The following is a 15542-nucleotide window of genomic DNA, read 5'->3' as shown; positions in this document are numbered from 1 at the left end:
ATTTTATATTTTATATTTTATATTTTATATTTTATATTTTATATTTTATATTTTATATTTAATATTTTATATTTTATATTTTATATTTTATATTTAATATTTTATATTTTATATTTTATATTTTATAATTTTAATTTTATTATATTATTTTATAATAATATTAATTATAAATAAAATAATTTATAATTAATTAATATTAATAATTAATATTAATAATTAATATTAATATTTTTAATATATTTTATAAATTTAATATATAAATAAAAATTAATTTTAATATTATTATTAAAATTTTATATATAAATTTAATATTTAAAATATATATAATATTTTATATAATAATATATATATAAATTTAATATTTAAAAATATAATATTAATAATATTAATTATAATTATAATATAATAAATATTATAATTTTAATTTTAATAAATTTATTTAAAATTAATAATTATATAAATTAATATTTATATATATAATATTTTATTATTATATATAAAATTTATATAAAAATAAAATTTAAAATTTAATATTTAAAAATATAATATTAATAATATTAATTATAATTATAATATATTAAATATTTATAATTTTAATTTTATAATAAATAAAAAATTAAAATATATTATTTTAATATTAATATTAATTTAAATATTATAAAAAATTATATAATAAAATTAAATATAAAAATAATTTTTATATAAAATAAATTATATTAAAATAATTAATTAAAAATTATTTTTAAATATATATATATATATAATAATAAAATTTTATTAAATAAATTTATAAAATTTAATATTATAATTTTTATTTAAATATATAATTATTAAATTTAAAAATTTTAAAATAAAAATTAATTTTAATATATTATTATTAAAATTTTTATAATAAAATATTAAAATTTATAAAATAATTTTAAAATAATTTATTAAAAATTTAAAAATATAATAAATTTATTTAAAATTTATATTTTATAATTAATAATTATTATATTTTAATAATATAAAATATAATAAATATAAAAATAATTAAATTTATTTTATAATAAAATTATAAAAATATATATAAAATTATTAAAAATTTTATATATAAATTTTAAATTATTAAAAATATTAAATAATTATATAATATAAAAAAATATAATATAAATAAAATTAAAATTATTTATATTATAAAGTTTTATTTTTAAATTTATTTAATATTAATTTTATAAATAAAAACTTTTAATATAAATAATAATTATAATATAATTTATTATTTATTATTAAAATTAATTTTAAATTAATTTATAATTTTTATTATTTTATTTTAATAATTAATTATAATTTATTTATTATATTTATAAAATTTTTATTATAATAATAAATTTAAATTTATAATTTTTATTAATATATTTTTATTTTTTATTTTAAATATTTATATTATAAATTAATTATATAAATATAATTAAATTTTTAAAAATTAAATATTATTATTTAATTAATATAATTATATTTTTAATTTTTATATTAATTTATTTTATTTTAATTATTTATATTTATTTATTTTTATTTAAATATTATAATTATTAATTTATTTAATTTATATATAAAAACTAATTAAATAAAATAATATATATTAATAATAATTAAAAATTTATTTAATAAATAATAAAATATTTAATTAAATTAATTTAATTTATTAATTAAATATAATAATTTTATATATATATATAAATTTATTAATTTTATAATAATTAATTTATTATAATTTATTAATTTTATTATAATATTTTTATAATATATTAAAATAATATTTAAATTAAAATTTTTAATAAAATAATTTTAATTTTTATTTATAATTTAATTATTTATTTTTATTAAAAAAATAAATTAATTTTATAATATTATTATTTTAAATTAATATTAATATTTTTAATATAAATATATTATTAATATAATTATATTATATTTAAATTATATAATATTTTAATTTTAATATAATATAATTTATTAATATATTTTTAATATATTTTATAAATTTAATATATAAATAAAAAAATTAATTTTTATTTAAATTATTTTTAAATTTTTATTTATTTTAATTATTTATTAATTATTTTTAATTTAATTATTATTATATATTAAATTTATAAATTTATTAAATAAAATTATAAAAATTTATTATTTAATAATTTATAAAATTTAATATTAATAAATTTAAAATTTTTAATATATATTAATATAATATTAAAATTTAATATATAATTAATAAATAATTTTATAATTTATAATAAAAAATTTAAATTATTTATAAAAATTATTAATTTAAAATTAAAATTATTAAAAATAATATAAAAAATAATAAAATTAAAAATTTATATTATAAAAATATAAAAATTATTTAAATTAATAAAATAAATAAAATAAATAAATTTATTAATTAATTTTATTAATAATTAATTTATAATTTTAATAATTAACTTTTTTATAAATTTTATTTATAATAATATTTTATTATTTTATTATCAATATTTTATTATAATATTTTAATTTTAATTAAATATTATTTTTAATATATTATATATTATATTAAAACTTTTTTAATAAATTTATTTTAAAAATAAAAATAAAGTAGAATAATTATTTAACTTTTTATTATAATTTATATAAAATAAATTAAGAAATTTATTTATAAGTATATTTTATTTATAATATAAAGTTATTAATTTTTTATTAATAAAAATTTAATTAATATTATTATTAAATAATAAATAAAAAAGTAGATTAAGTTAATAGATAGCTATATTAACTTTTAATAATTTATTTTTTATTAATACTTATAAGTACTTAAGTAACTAATTTACTGATTTATAGTAGATTAATCCTTCTCTTTTAACTCTTAATTTCCACTACATTTCCACAATCTCTCCCAAGGTCACCAATACTCTTTATTTATACAACTTAGTTTTAGGGCTATATCATCTCCCTTATTCAATTAAGAATGTCATCAGCCATCAATATATCCTTGATGGCAATCCTTATTCTTCTCTTCAGAGGGCTATTAGCAACGTGGTCGACACCGATCTGGCTGTCGCTACCTATACACAGATCATTGACGGACTTCCAACCGAAGATGTGGCTTGGGACCGCAGTCGACATAAGCTCCGAGCTTCACACCCCCTCTCCGACCACGTAACACTCTGTCCCGGTATTAAAGATAGACTGGACGCCATCAAAGCTGACTTCCAGATCGACAGCCTAGATTTGAGTTCCAGTGTGAGTAATTAGCCCTCAATCTTTCGAATGATCCGGATGATTAATCTTTTAAACAATAGTTGCTTGAAGCATTCCAGTCGGCCAAAGAGGCATCCCAAACCTTCAGGTTGAGACTCTTGGAACTCGCAGCAGTAGCTATCCATCAAATAGCTGTCCATCTGTTTCAACTCAAGGCCAACCTTCACGACCGAACAACAACCCAAGGGTTTGATGTCGATGGTGTGGTTACATGGAAGCCCGAGCCACATGCATTCTTTGTGAATGTGGAGCCGTGGCCGACACTCTTTGCCCATCGTTACTTCACAGCACACGAGCAATATCCAAACGGCGTTGCAGACATGGTGGGGTACTAGGCAGAGGATCGAATCCTCGGCGGAGTTGCCATCTTCGATCGGTCCAAGGCATGGGACGGAGATGATGAACCCAACGCTTACTTCCAATCTTGCCGTAAATGGTCCACTTGGCGCGTATGGCAGTTGCTGCCCGAACAGCAGGACGATCTTGTGAAGTTCCTTCTCCGAGATCCGGGGTCTTGCACTGATTTAACGGGCTCTTCCGATGGCCCTCTGCCTCTCATGTCATCCCGTGCAAACACAGTCAGAATAGACCCTGTTGATACGATTCCGGTTCGCAAGGTCTACCGAGATATATGGGAGAGGAGACCGCCGCCAAAACGCCTTCGAATGCAGGAATTAATGTTCCCATGTGTTATTGACACAGATGACTACCCTGAGATGGAAAGCAGCGAGGATCAATTGAAGCGGTTGAACGAATTGTGGCACCGCAACCACCGGCGATAAGTCTCTATACTTAAAAGGCCACCCATTCTGAGACCCGAGGACATATGGGTCGCCACATCGAACACAACACGCTAATACATTGGCCTTGGCCTTGACCTCCTGAAGTCGACTATGCCCGTGATGGCTGAATCGTTGCAAGTGTCAGGTCATTCGGCTCCTAGGTATCACCGGTTTCTGCTGATGCCAACACAATAGTGGTTTCATTCTACCCGGGCTACTTACATAACGACATTGAGCGCATAGCATAGCATAATCGACTTGGTCAATTAATAAGGATGTCCTCTTACGCGGTCTAGTCTAGTTAGCCCAGGCTTGGGAGTGAGCAATGATGGTAGCCTTTAGGGCTTTTCAAATATCGTAGATGTTGCTGTCACTGTGACTGGTTAGCATGTGCATATTCAGCCCATCGGTGCGTGAGCTGCGAGAGCAACGCAACAGAGGAACAAAATAACGGGGCAGAGGGTGTGGTACGGATTCGAAAACACCACTTACAACTCCTGACCAAATTTCTCCCGCCCATCAGCGTCCTTGTTCACAAACACACTCACGCTGCACTGCCCACATACGAACTCGCCAAACCCATCTTGCCCAATCTCAACCTCCGCGTCGCTCCAGTCAAGCACGTCCGTCCATTTCTCGCCGGCGTGCATCTCGCCGACATGCATCCTCTTGGACCCGGCACCGGCGTTCGATAGCACGACAGCACACCCGAAGCGGCGGTCCCACGTGCCATAGCGGACGAAGCCCAGGCACGTCGCGTAGTCGAAGTACTCGGCCTGCCGGCCGTAGGCGTAGAGCTTGCGGGCGAGGGTGAGCTTTGGCAGCGCGCCGCCGCACGAGGGCGGGAAGGACTGCTTCTCGCCCTTGGGGTCGACGCCGTACAGGTCGCCGTACCAGACGCAGGGGTACCCCGTGTCGCGGAGGAGGATGAGCGAGTAGGCCAGGGGCTTGAACCAGTCTGCGATTGGGGCCTCGAGGGCTTGGTATGGCTGGGTGTCGTGGTTCATCACGAGGGTCTGTGGGAGACTGCGTGTGAGCACGGTGTAAAGGTAGATCAGGAGGAATATGAAGAGATCTTACCACCGCACAAATCGGCGCAGCTTGCACAAGGGTGTCGTCGAAGACCTTGCGCATGTCTGCGCCGTTGCCCTGGCTGATCTCGCTGAAGTTGTAAACTAGCGGAGCGTCGAAGAGGGCAAACTTCCTGCCCATGCGGTCGAGGTAGCCCTCCATGTCTTGGAGGCTGTCCTTCCAAAACTCGCCCACGACGAACCAGCCTGAGCCATATGTGTCATCCATGTTGGTGATGAATTTCCGCAGGAAGTCTTCGCTGTAGTGCTTGATGGCGTCGAAGCGGAATCCCTTGAGAGGGATCTGAGAGGCCAGCCACTTCCCCCAGTTGAGAACATCTTCTTGGACCTCTGGGTGATCGTAGTCAAGATCTGAGCCCATGAGAAAATCGCTGTTGGAGATTTAGACCGAAACAATTCGATAGCCTGAGTGGACAGTCTTTACTCACTAGTTTCCCTTCTCGCCATCGACGTCTCCATCGTCTGCCCAGCCCTTGACCTTGTCGCCCATGATCTTGTAGATGGCATTCTTTTCATTCTTGGCGTTGAAGTCGACACCGCTGAAATGATACCAGTGGTACTTCATTTTGCTATACTTGCCACGTCTCCCAGGAAACGTGTAGCCGACCCAAGCCTCGATTTGATAGGTATCGCTGATGTCTTTGTTGCGATCCTCCTGGTCAACCTCCTTTGCATCGCACTTCTCTTTGCGATCAGCAGCAAACTTGTGATTCAGGACTGCATCCCAATAGATACCGACGCCGTTGTCCTTGGCTGTGTTTGCCATCCTGACCAGCTCCTCCTTGGAGCCCCATTTGGTGGGGACGGTCCCTTTCTGGTCGAACTCGCCCAGGTCGTAAAGGTCATAGATGTCATACCCATTTCCGTCTTTGCACGAGCCCTTGCACCCTGGTGGGACCCAGATGTTGTCGATGCCCCATTGCTTGAGCTGAGGTATGTGTTTCTCGAGGCGAACCCAGTGCTTCTGGTCAGCGGGGACATACCATTCAAAGCCCTGCATCATGGTCATATTCTCCGGGGTTGGATCCTGTTCGCCTCCCATCTTGGTGTTTTGCAGCGATGCCTTGAGCTGTACTTGGTGTGCAGTGGTAATGGAATAAAAATCACGAGCATGTAAGCGAAATCAATGACTGATCTATGAAGTTGAGAATCAGCAGCTGCTTATGAAAACAGGCTCACCGCCATCGATACTTGTACCAAAATGTCTCCCCCCTCCAAAAGCAATCCCGCCCGCTAGGACCGCGCTTATCGTTGGATATGTGACATCCGGCCCTGATGGTGCCCTCCACGGCCTTGGAATTAATCTAGAACAGGCTTACCCGGACAAGGTTCCTGGCGCTACGGGCAGCCAGCCAGCCCAGCCCGGGCAGAGCTTCCAGGTTTGCCAACAGGTACATCCCGGTAAACCGGATATCAAGTCGCGCAAACAAAGGAGCCGGATGCCAGCGTGCCGACGTGACTGGCCCAGAAAGGACTGTTGGTCAAACGGTAGTGCTGGTTCCCGTCAGCGGAAGCTTGGAAAATGCTGGAATGGGACGATGTACTGCATGAGGTGACGTCGGGTGGCTTTGATAAGATGGCTTGGGAAGTGTCAGCAGTTTGACAGGTTTGGGCGTTCGATGCAGTGTGGACGCGATTGAATGTTGTGAGACGTCTCGACACAACTACCTAGGCCCCCAAGTAGTTGGGTGCCTTTTAATTTGGGATCCCGCTGCCGAAGCCTTTCTACACCATAGTAAGTTCCTCAAGCCTGTGCACCTGGAAGTGTGGAAAGTTTTCCCTCTTCTTCGTCCAGCCATGATGGCACATAGATTGAGAAGTCGACACCAGTGACGTCATGGCTGAACGGCCGACAATAATTCCTAATGAAGAGAGATTTATCGAGACAACCTGAATGAGAGACCACCCGAGTCTATACAGCATCTCAGTCGTCAATGGTCTATTTCTGTAGTGATACCTTACAATCATGTTAGTGTCAGGCAACTTCAGCAGAACAGTCAGTCAGTACAAGGCGAATCCAGTGGGTCCAGTGGAGCCACGAGCATTAAAGCACGAATTTGGAGTACAGTACACAGGTACTGGCAGTTCGGAACGACTCGGCAGGGTCAGGAGGAAAAACCTCCTGGAATTGAGAGGTTTAAAACCGTCCATGAATAACAAATTAATGCCTCTATTGGGTTATCAAACTAGGGAACATTTTGTGGACAGTATTTAATGTCATAGCTATGGCGGGGATTTGCTGCAAATACCTGGGGGTAGGGTTAGGGTTCATAATTCACCGTGAAGAAAATCTTCTACCAAATTAGCACAGGAGAAGGGTCGACGTGCGGGCAACACCCGAGTCACCTGGGCATTCAAGAACGTGCCAAAGATGGTCGATTTCCTTATTCCCTCTGCCAGTCTCACTCGCGCCAAGTCTTCGGCACGTGGCTGAAGATGCAAGCACGCGCCCTGCCCCAGTCTGCGGACAGCCTCGAGCAGTTGACCGATGACCTGATAGATTTCAGTCAAACTTCACTGGTGCACCAGATCACAGGTGGCGTCCACGTCAATGATGCCTTTATTCAAGATGCCTGGGGCAAGCTTCCAGCAGAATGGACCAATCACTGGGACTCACTCCCAGACTCTCGAATCGCACAGCGAGACATGATCGACAGCATCGATGAAGGAGAACACACATGCCAGTCTCCCAGGGCTGACAGTCACGAGAGCGCTCTGAGCCGCCCAGAGTCCCTTGTATCGTGGCTAGCAAAGCTCAAGTCGGTCTCTTTGCCTCGGATCCAGCGCAATGGACCCGTTCTGGTCCTTCCTAAAGTTCTCGCCGACCGCATGGAGACAAAGAAGCTCAACGAGGTGTCCGTTGCGGCGCCTTATATCCATTCCATCTGTCAAGCGAGTGGCGTCACTCACATTATCGATATGGGCTCTGGCCAAGGCTATCTTTCAAACACACTTGCCTACCTCTTCCCGTCCCTTCGTATCCTGGCCATCGATGGGAGTGAGTCTCAGATCGCTGGGTCCAAGGCCTTTGCCACGTTTCTTGGCATCACAGAAGATAGGATTCAACACCTTGTTCGATACATTGATGGGTCGATGAAATTGGCCTCGGAGATAGACGCTTGGGCTGGCGGCCAGAAATGCCTGCTCGTGGGCCTTCACGCCTGCGGCAATCTGTCCGAGCACATGATTAAGTACTTCGCCGCATGCTCCTCCATCACTCACCTGGCGGCCGTTGGATGCTGCTATAACCACATCGTAATCCGCTCAGAGACCTGCCCGGATGGCTTTCCTATAAGTGAGCGGCTACGGGAGCGGAACGTGACACTGACGCCGACAGCACTGATGGCGGGCTGCCAGGCCCCCAACAACTGGGCGAGGACAGACTTGACGAAGCCCAAGTCGATTTATTCCAGGAAGCAATTTTACCGATCTTTGTTGGAGAAGATGTTTCATGACAAGGGTGTTCAAATTCACGACAAGCCGAACTGGGGCATCCGTAAGGGCGACCTAGCCAACTTTGAGAGCTTCACAAGACGTGTGGTGGAATACCTAGGTGTCGAACAACATAGGATATCGAAGCTGGACATCACCAAGTATGAAAATCAGTATGCGAGCCAGGAGGGCAGGATCTCCATTCTGTGGACGCTGAGTGTGCTGTGCTGCAAAGCTATCGAGAGCATCATTGCTCTTGATCGTTACTGGTTCCTCGTCGAGAACGGAGGGCACAATGTGGAAATTGTCCCCATATTTGATTACAAGATATCCCCGAGGAATCTGATGATAGTCGCCGAAAAGCACCACAAACACTAAAGTATCGTCGGCAAGAAATGATACCATCCTACTTAGAAGCGGACGTTGGGGTCGCAACTGCAAACTGCATATGTGCACATGAGCGCATGGAGCTTGATGGCTCCCGCCACGAGTGGTTGGACAAGACATCTGGGTCACCTACCTAGGTAGGTATATGTATCTTCCCGGTTATTACACGAGCGACCATCAGTATCAAATTTACAGATCGAGGGCCGATATTTTATGTATTTGTATTTTGTGATCATTGTTTGAAGGCGCCACATACGTCTCATATGCATAGGGATTAGAAACGAAACCACCGTGTATTCTGAGACAGGATCATAGTGTGTGTCACTGAGTATGGTGCCGTCTTTCATGCGTGTTCGGCCACTACCCACACCCAGAAATCATCTCCTGAGGTCCTTGCCCGCTTTGTCCTCAACCTTGGCGACAACAAACAGCTACTTCAAAATGGTGAAATCGCAAAATCCTAGCTCAGTGCAGGTCGAAGTCTAAGGTGCTTCACTCTAGGACCGTTTGAGGCTGATATTCCGCATCTAATGTCTGCCAGCACTATCGCATGCGCTCCAGGGCTAATATTTTACGGCCCCAGTCGGTGACTCGTCAACTTCAGAGCTACTCCTGCTGTTTAATTCTTATCCTGTTGGCCTCATCCTCGTTTCATGTTGCCTTCAGTATGTTTTGTTGGTTGATTATCTACCCTCACTTAGGACTATCAGAACTACCTACCTAGGTAGTTAGGTCTTCAGAGCTGTGGTGAGTCAAGACTCATTAGGCTAGGAGATGGGCCGCTCAAATCCGTGCGCGCAGCTTGCGTACCACGACAGTCCTCGGGACAGTTACAGGATTTGAGATTGTCCAGCGTTCTTTGAAGTGCTTCCAATCTTTCTAGTTGAGCTCGTAGGCTTCTGTCAGGAGGAGGATTAGGGCTGGTCACGTTGATATCGAGATCCATGAAGTCAGCCATCTTGAAGTAAATTAGCCTTAATTTCTTGCCGTGTTGTCAATTGTATAAGTGATGAGGGTCGTCTAATTCGAAAGTAAGAGGTAAGAAGAAGACTTTCAAAAGCAGGATGTGCACGCCGAAATATTAACATCTCGCCCGGGCGGCTTTATGCCAGGCCACACAAGAGTGGTTTACAAAGGAGGTCTATGGATCCTGCCGATAGCGGTGACCTTTGCCACACTAACCTGAAATATGCCGGATCCAGACAAAGGAGCAAAGGTCAGGGACGTGTGCCCCAAACTGTGGGCGGTGATTGCCGGGGGTAGGGTACCTACATTTCGCGTGCGGGACGGGCGGCAGATGCGAGTTCCAACACACAGAAGGGGCTTCCCTACATGGGCTGCAAAAATCTCGGACAATGTTTTTTGAGAACCATTAGCATCAGTGAATGAGCCCATGCTATTCATTTGATTCGCAACTGCTGATTCTGACCCAGTCGGCAGCGTCTTGTCTGCGTTGGAGTGGTCGCTCACCACTGCAGGCCCATCGTTGTTAGAAGGACGCTTTGCATGTACCTGGGCGACAGTTCAAACAAATCAATTGACGACCTTCACAAATGTAGAGTTTTTTTGGCAGTACTTAAGTATTGCAAGACGGCATATAGGGTGTGAACTCTCGTTGGAGATGGGTAAGTGGTGGGCTGGCAGTGGTGCGGATACTACGAGATAGATGCCCAGGTGGTGGCGATCAAGCCGTTGAGGCTCAACACACTGAAATGAAACTCACCCAATGTTACTGGAAAATACAAAAGCAGTGCGCAACTCTATTCTCCGACAACCCTACTTAGGTACCTAGGTATGAAGACTCCTGAAATCTCTCCTGTCCACCTTTTCTGCTCACAATATGCTGTCTTGGGCTACCTGTGATCCTCGCAGCACCATTTTTAGTAGAACACTAAGCCTGGCTACCAGAACAATCAGGCTTGTGGTTTTTCCAATCCTTTTTCTGACACTCAACAGAGCAATACGTAACCAGCAGGCACCTCGCACACCTCATCAGCTTCTTTCCATCCTTCTTCCGCTCCGCTCCGCAGGCATTGCAACCACCGCTGGTTTTCGGGATCTCCAAATTGTCCATCGGGGGCATATACACCTGGTCCGCAAACGGGGCCCAAAACACAGGCGATATGGCCGCGCGCGTGCAGTACTTCCTGGCCACCGACAGCCACTCCGGAACGCTGTCCAGGGTGAAGTCGCTGGGGAACACGCCCTGGCCGCAGGAGCACAGGAACTGCGCGTCGTCCTGCTGGTCGGTCAGGGGGATCTTGCCGGTGGCGCGGTACTCGCACTCATCACTGTGGCTCCAGTCGGTCCGGCACCGCTCGACCCATGCCGGCAGCACTTGTTTCCACATTCTCATCTCTGCCTTGTCGACGATGACCTGGACCACCCCTCGCTGTGTGAGAGCGCCGAGGAACCTTGGGAGCTTGGGCATGATCTCTTCGTGGAGAGGCAGGATGGCTGAATCCATCACCACCGTACGCGTTGCCAAGTCGATCCGAAGCTTGTTGGGGAATACTAGGATGTTGATGCCACCGTCTTGAGGGATGCTGATACCGAAAGTGTTTGATCTGGTCCCTTGGAGCCCTGAGAACTGCACAAGGATTGAAAACAGGGACTCCTTGAAGTCCAACCGAGCCTTTTGGCCGGGCGAACGTGGGAGGCTCTCGTTCTCTCGCATGGCGCATTCGGAGCTTGACCACTGCATGGAGAAGTGATTGTTCAGCCAATGATGTTTATTGGCTTTGCTACCCTGGGGAAGACTCAGGACGGGTTGCTTCTCCAAATCCAAGTGCGACATTGTCCATGCCAGGGGAGCCTTCTGGCTTCCGACGAGGTACATGGGATAGGCGAATGAGGTGGGGAAGTCGGTGCTGCTCGAGACTGTTGCCACCCGAGAAATGACCTCGACATAGGAGGATTTGCGGGCGATTCGAACCTTTTGGTTGGTTGAAAGAACAGGGACCGGAAAGAACAGGTCCAGCGGCTCCTCCTGTCCCAAACACACGGTTGAGTGGCACGGCGCGGGATTGCCAATAACGACGGGAGCGCCGGCTTTCAAGATCGCCCGAAGCTTCTCTGACTTGATGTCGAGGCGGCCTACCATGTTTGCGAGGGATCCAGTCTTTGGGTCTCCGTTGGCTGTAACTGTCTGGATTTCTTTCCGTTCGGGGTCATCGGGAGTCATCAGTTGGTCCAAGGTGAAACCTTGCACAGTCGGAAAGGCTCGCTGATGTGGTGCGTGCTTCGTGATGAACACGTTCTCGATATTGTCGATTGCAGTCTCATAGATCTTCAGAAACGGTCCATAGTGCCTCATAAAGCGGCCCACCGTAAAAGGCGTTGAATGGAGCTCGAAAGACACGGTCGTCGAAGAGTAGTCCCGCAAAATGTCCCATGACGTGGTGTAGAACGTGACAATGAGCGCCGATTCGCCGTTCCATCCGGTCTTGTCTTCTGTAATGCAGACCTCATATCCATCACTGTGTCTTCTTCCCTTGGTTGAGACCTGCCCAAAGCTGAATTGACATGCAGGGAAAAGGTTCTCCCAACCAGAGCCACCAGCAACCTTGCAATGAACAGTTGGGGTGCCGAAGCTCAGTCGGTCTTCCTCGGTGAATACCTTGAGGTACTTTCGAGGCACTGTTAAAGTGACACAGACAACATGATCAATGCTCATCCATCCTCGCAAGTCACGCATTCCAGGGGCAGCAACATCTGCTCCAAACCGGGTGGGAAGAACAGAGCTCGGGTGCTTGAGCATGTCGACAGTATGGACGTCGAGGACATGAAGATAGGCGCACATCTCTTGAAAATAATGCATACCCATCGGAGCATTGGGCCGCTGCAGTACGAGGTCATGAAAAAGTCCCATTGTCTTGATCCAGTCGCAAGAGACACGGCGCTGGACCAGACGGAGAAAAGCTGCCAGACCAGCGCGATGGTATTGCGGCTGTGGATTGAGTTGGTCCGGCGTTGGTGGCAGACCCATAAGTAGGCCCGCGAGTTTCTTTTCCATGTTTTCACTTTCAAACATGCGCACATGAATCAGGTATAGAATATGTGCAAGGTCCTCCTCAGCAAATCGGATTGGGACCAGAGTCACATCATTGTCGCCGGAAGAAGCAATACAAGGGGGCCTCTTCCAAGCAACCCGTAGAAACATCTGTGTCTTTTGCGGCTGACCCGAATGCTGACTGGGTCTCTGAGTCCGTTCGAAGGTTTCAAGGAAGGTTTCATCTCCGTATGAGACACAAGAGGCATTCGTCCAGTACTCAGCAGGGACCAAACCCAGAAGTGTGGATACTGTGGGAGTATCACCGCAGAGCATCTTGTCCATGAGTTCTTTCCGACTATCTGCCGAGCTTGAGAGGACTTCCGTGTACATGGTGGACGCCAAATTGTTGTTCAGGAGTGGTGACACCGCTGTCAGCAGATTGAGTCCGCCAACATGGTCACACAAGTTTGACGTATCGACAATGTCAAATGAGAGGGGTGCGGATCCAATGTTACTGTAATCGCTCTCAATCAGTCTCAGGGGTTCAAACTGATATCTATCGCGGTAGAAACCAGCAGTTGCGCTGCCAGATGCACGAACGTGCTGCAGTGTGTAGGCAAAGGCGATCGCATCTCCGGCGAAGAATCGGAGGGTGATGGAGCCTAAATGTCTGCGAAATGAGGTTGCCCACTGCGTGAACTCCAGGCGAGCAGTATCAATTGCTTTCTGCAACTGGTCAGGCCGCTCCTGCAGACTGTACGATGGCGACTGCGCCTCGACAGGCGCATAGACTGTTGCGAGATGGAACCCCAACAGCGGGTCACATCCATAGTGAAGAGTGGAGGTTCCCTCATCCACCACAAACATTGGATTTGGGAGCAGCTTCTTTGTGTTTGCAGCGTGTGGGGAATCAAGTGTACCCTGAGTCCAGAAACGCTTGTGGAGTGTATTCATGTCGAGCATGGCCGCTGAGAGGTGAGCCGGGGCAGCTGCTCGAAAGCCGGTAAGGATGGTGCTGTCTCCCCGTTGTCGCTTCATCTCTTTGGCAGTATCAACTGCAACATCCAGACGCTTTCTGATGTCGGAAATCTCGGCCTTGGTTCTCCGGCTGTAGAACAGCCACATGGTCCTGACATCTGCCAGCGTAGCAGTGTCGCAAAACCTAAGCTGCGAGCCATATTTGCTTTGCCTCCAGGTGTCCCAAGTAGTCGCCAGTTCGGCCAGTTTGGATGACTGGGCTTTGAGAAGATCATCAGACTTCTTGTCGATGCGCATGTGATAGTAGATGTTCCAGATGGATGCATCATTCTTGGAATCGACGTCGTCGATGATCAAAGTCAACAGCAAGACGTTTCGTGCTGCAATGGCGGCCGATTAGCAACTTGTAAACTACAAGCAACAGGCTTGATGACTAAAAGAGGCTTTCATACCTATTATGGCTTTCTTGACATCGCAGCTTGTGATGTCGAGTGGGCGGTCTGGAATCTTGGTCAGCAACGGATGTAGCACCCAGTGCCACACTGGTTGGAACTCACCATCAAGATGAGCAGTGAACAAGACATTTCGTAAGTCCCCACATCCTAGAAGGAGAATCTTGGCAGGAGTCTTGAAGGGAAGGGACTGAGTCAGAGACACAGCTGGCGTGTTGCCGATGGGGTAGAAGAAGTCGACCACGTTGATGCACTCCGAGGTGAACATCTTGCTAGCGACAAAGTAGCAATGCTACTGTGGCGAGAAAGGCTCGACAGAACGCGAGAACAGTTTCTGATGGGAGATAAAATGAGGAGGTGATGCTAGTGATGATGCTGGGAAGAAAATTGGGCGAGTGTATGAAATGCAAACGGGGTAAGTCTGTTTGTTGCGCTCCAGATGTCCAGGCCATAGCACGTGCCACCTGCAGTGTCCCGCCAACTGATAGTGGAAGAGACTCTGAATGAAAAGCACGTCATAAAAGAGCTTCCGAAAACTCTGGTATGGCCGTTTGGCTTTTTGTGTGGCTGTGCTTGCTCGTGAGTGAGATGGATTGACGGAGACACAGGCAGCTCTCCATTTGCTGCCTGGACAGTTGCTCTCTTCTCCGTCTTATTCTGCAGAGGCTCTACATAACTATGTACTGATCTTGGCCACTGAATGTTTTGACAGGTACATCAATCCCTTTGGACCCTTCCGTGACTATTGTCTTTTTTTTTTTTTGCTTTCTGAAAGCACAACAGTAATTAACTTAGAAGTCCTGGACAAGTTCTCTAGTTGGGGGGGGGGGTTGTTTCTAGGAACTGCTTTACATCCTTTGTATGATTCTGCACAGAGCTGCCTAGTACCTTGTTACGAACTAAGACTTTAATATATATTATGTGTAGGTGTTCAGGAAGGGAGAATCCTCCCTACAATTACCAGTGGGTAAGGAATTGAAGGAGGGATCTGTGCTGACAGCAGACTCATGGCCTGTAATTGCATATACTTTGCATCGCTGCTTGACATAGGTGCTCATCAAGGCTTCCACGCTTAAGGCGAGAGAAATCACCGAGCCGATTCATCGAGCTCCAGGGCTGGCAACATTGAAACCATGCGGTACCTAGG

At 42.3% G+C, this 15542-nt stretch overlaps 3 protein-coding genes across 3 annotated transcripts; 1 reads left to right on the top strand and 2 right to left on the bottom strand.

Annotated features, from left to right (window-relative positions):
- Positions 1-3996: 3996 nt before the first annotated feature.
- On the bottom strand, positions 3997-7045 carry KVR01_005753 (uncharacterized protein). The gene is made up of 6 exons (XM_044785348.1): positions 6697-7045; positions 6472-6646; positions 5581-6287; positions 5142-5523; positions 4554-5077; positions 3997-4434 (listed from the first exon to the last, which is right to left on the bottom strand). The coding sequence occupies exons 3-6, from the start codon at positions 6192-6194 to the stop codon at positions 4410-4412; spliced, it is 1545 nt and encodes a 514-aa protein (XP_044644556.1). The 5' UTR covers positions 6195-6287; positions 6472-6646; positions 6697-7045; the 3' UTR covers positions 3997-4409.
- Positions 7046-7488: 443 nt separating this feature from the next.
- On the top strand, positions 7489-9000 carry KVR01_005959 (uncharacterized protein). Its single transcript, XM_044794729.1, has one exon. The coding sequence runs from the start codon at positions 7589-7591 to the stop codon at positions 8960-8962; it is 1374 nt and encodes a 457-aa protein (XP_044644762.1). The 5' UTR covers positions 7489-7588; the 3' UTR covers positions 8963-9000.
- A 597-nt stretch (positions 9001-9597) lies between these two features.
- KVR01_006325 (uncharacterized protein) lies at positions 9598-14663 on the bottom strand (the record flags this gene model as incomplete). The annotated part of the gene is made up of 4 exons (XM_044781339.1): positions 9598-9631; positions 10960-14323; positions 14396-14443; positions 14501-14663. The coding sequence occupies 4 exons, from the start codon at positions 14661-14663 to the stop codon at positions 9598-9600; spliced, it is 3609 nt and encodes a 1202-aa protein (XP_044645128.1).
- Positions 14664-15542: the final 879 nt, after the last annotated feature.

Source organism: Diaporthe batatas, assembly GCF_019321695.1.
Source record: "Diaporthe batatas strain CRI 302-4 chromosome Unknown Contig00006, whole genome shotgun sequence".
Taxonomy (NCBI): domain Eukaryota; kingdom Fungi; phylum Ascomycota; class Sordariomycetes; order Diaporthales; family Diaporthaceae; genus Diaporthe; species Diaporthe batatas.
The sequence above is the reverse complement of the archived record's forward strand: the minus strand, read 5'-3'. Positions and strand labels throughout refer to the sequence as shown.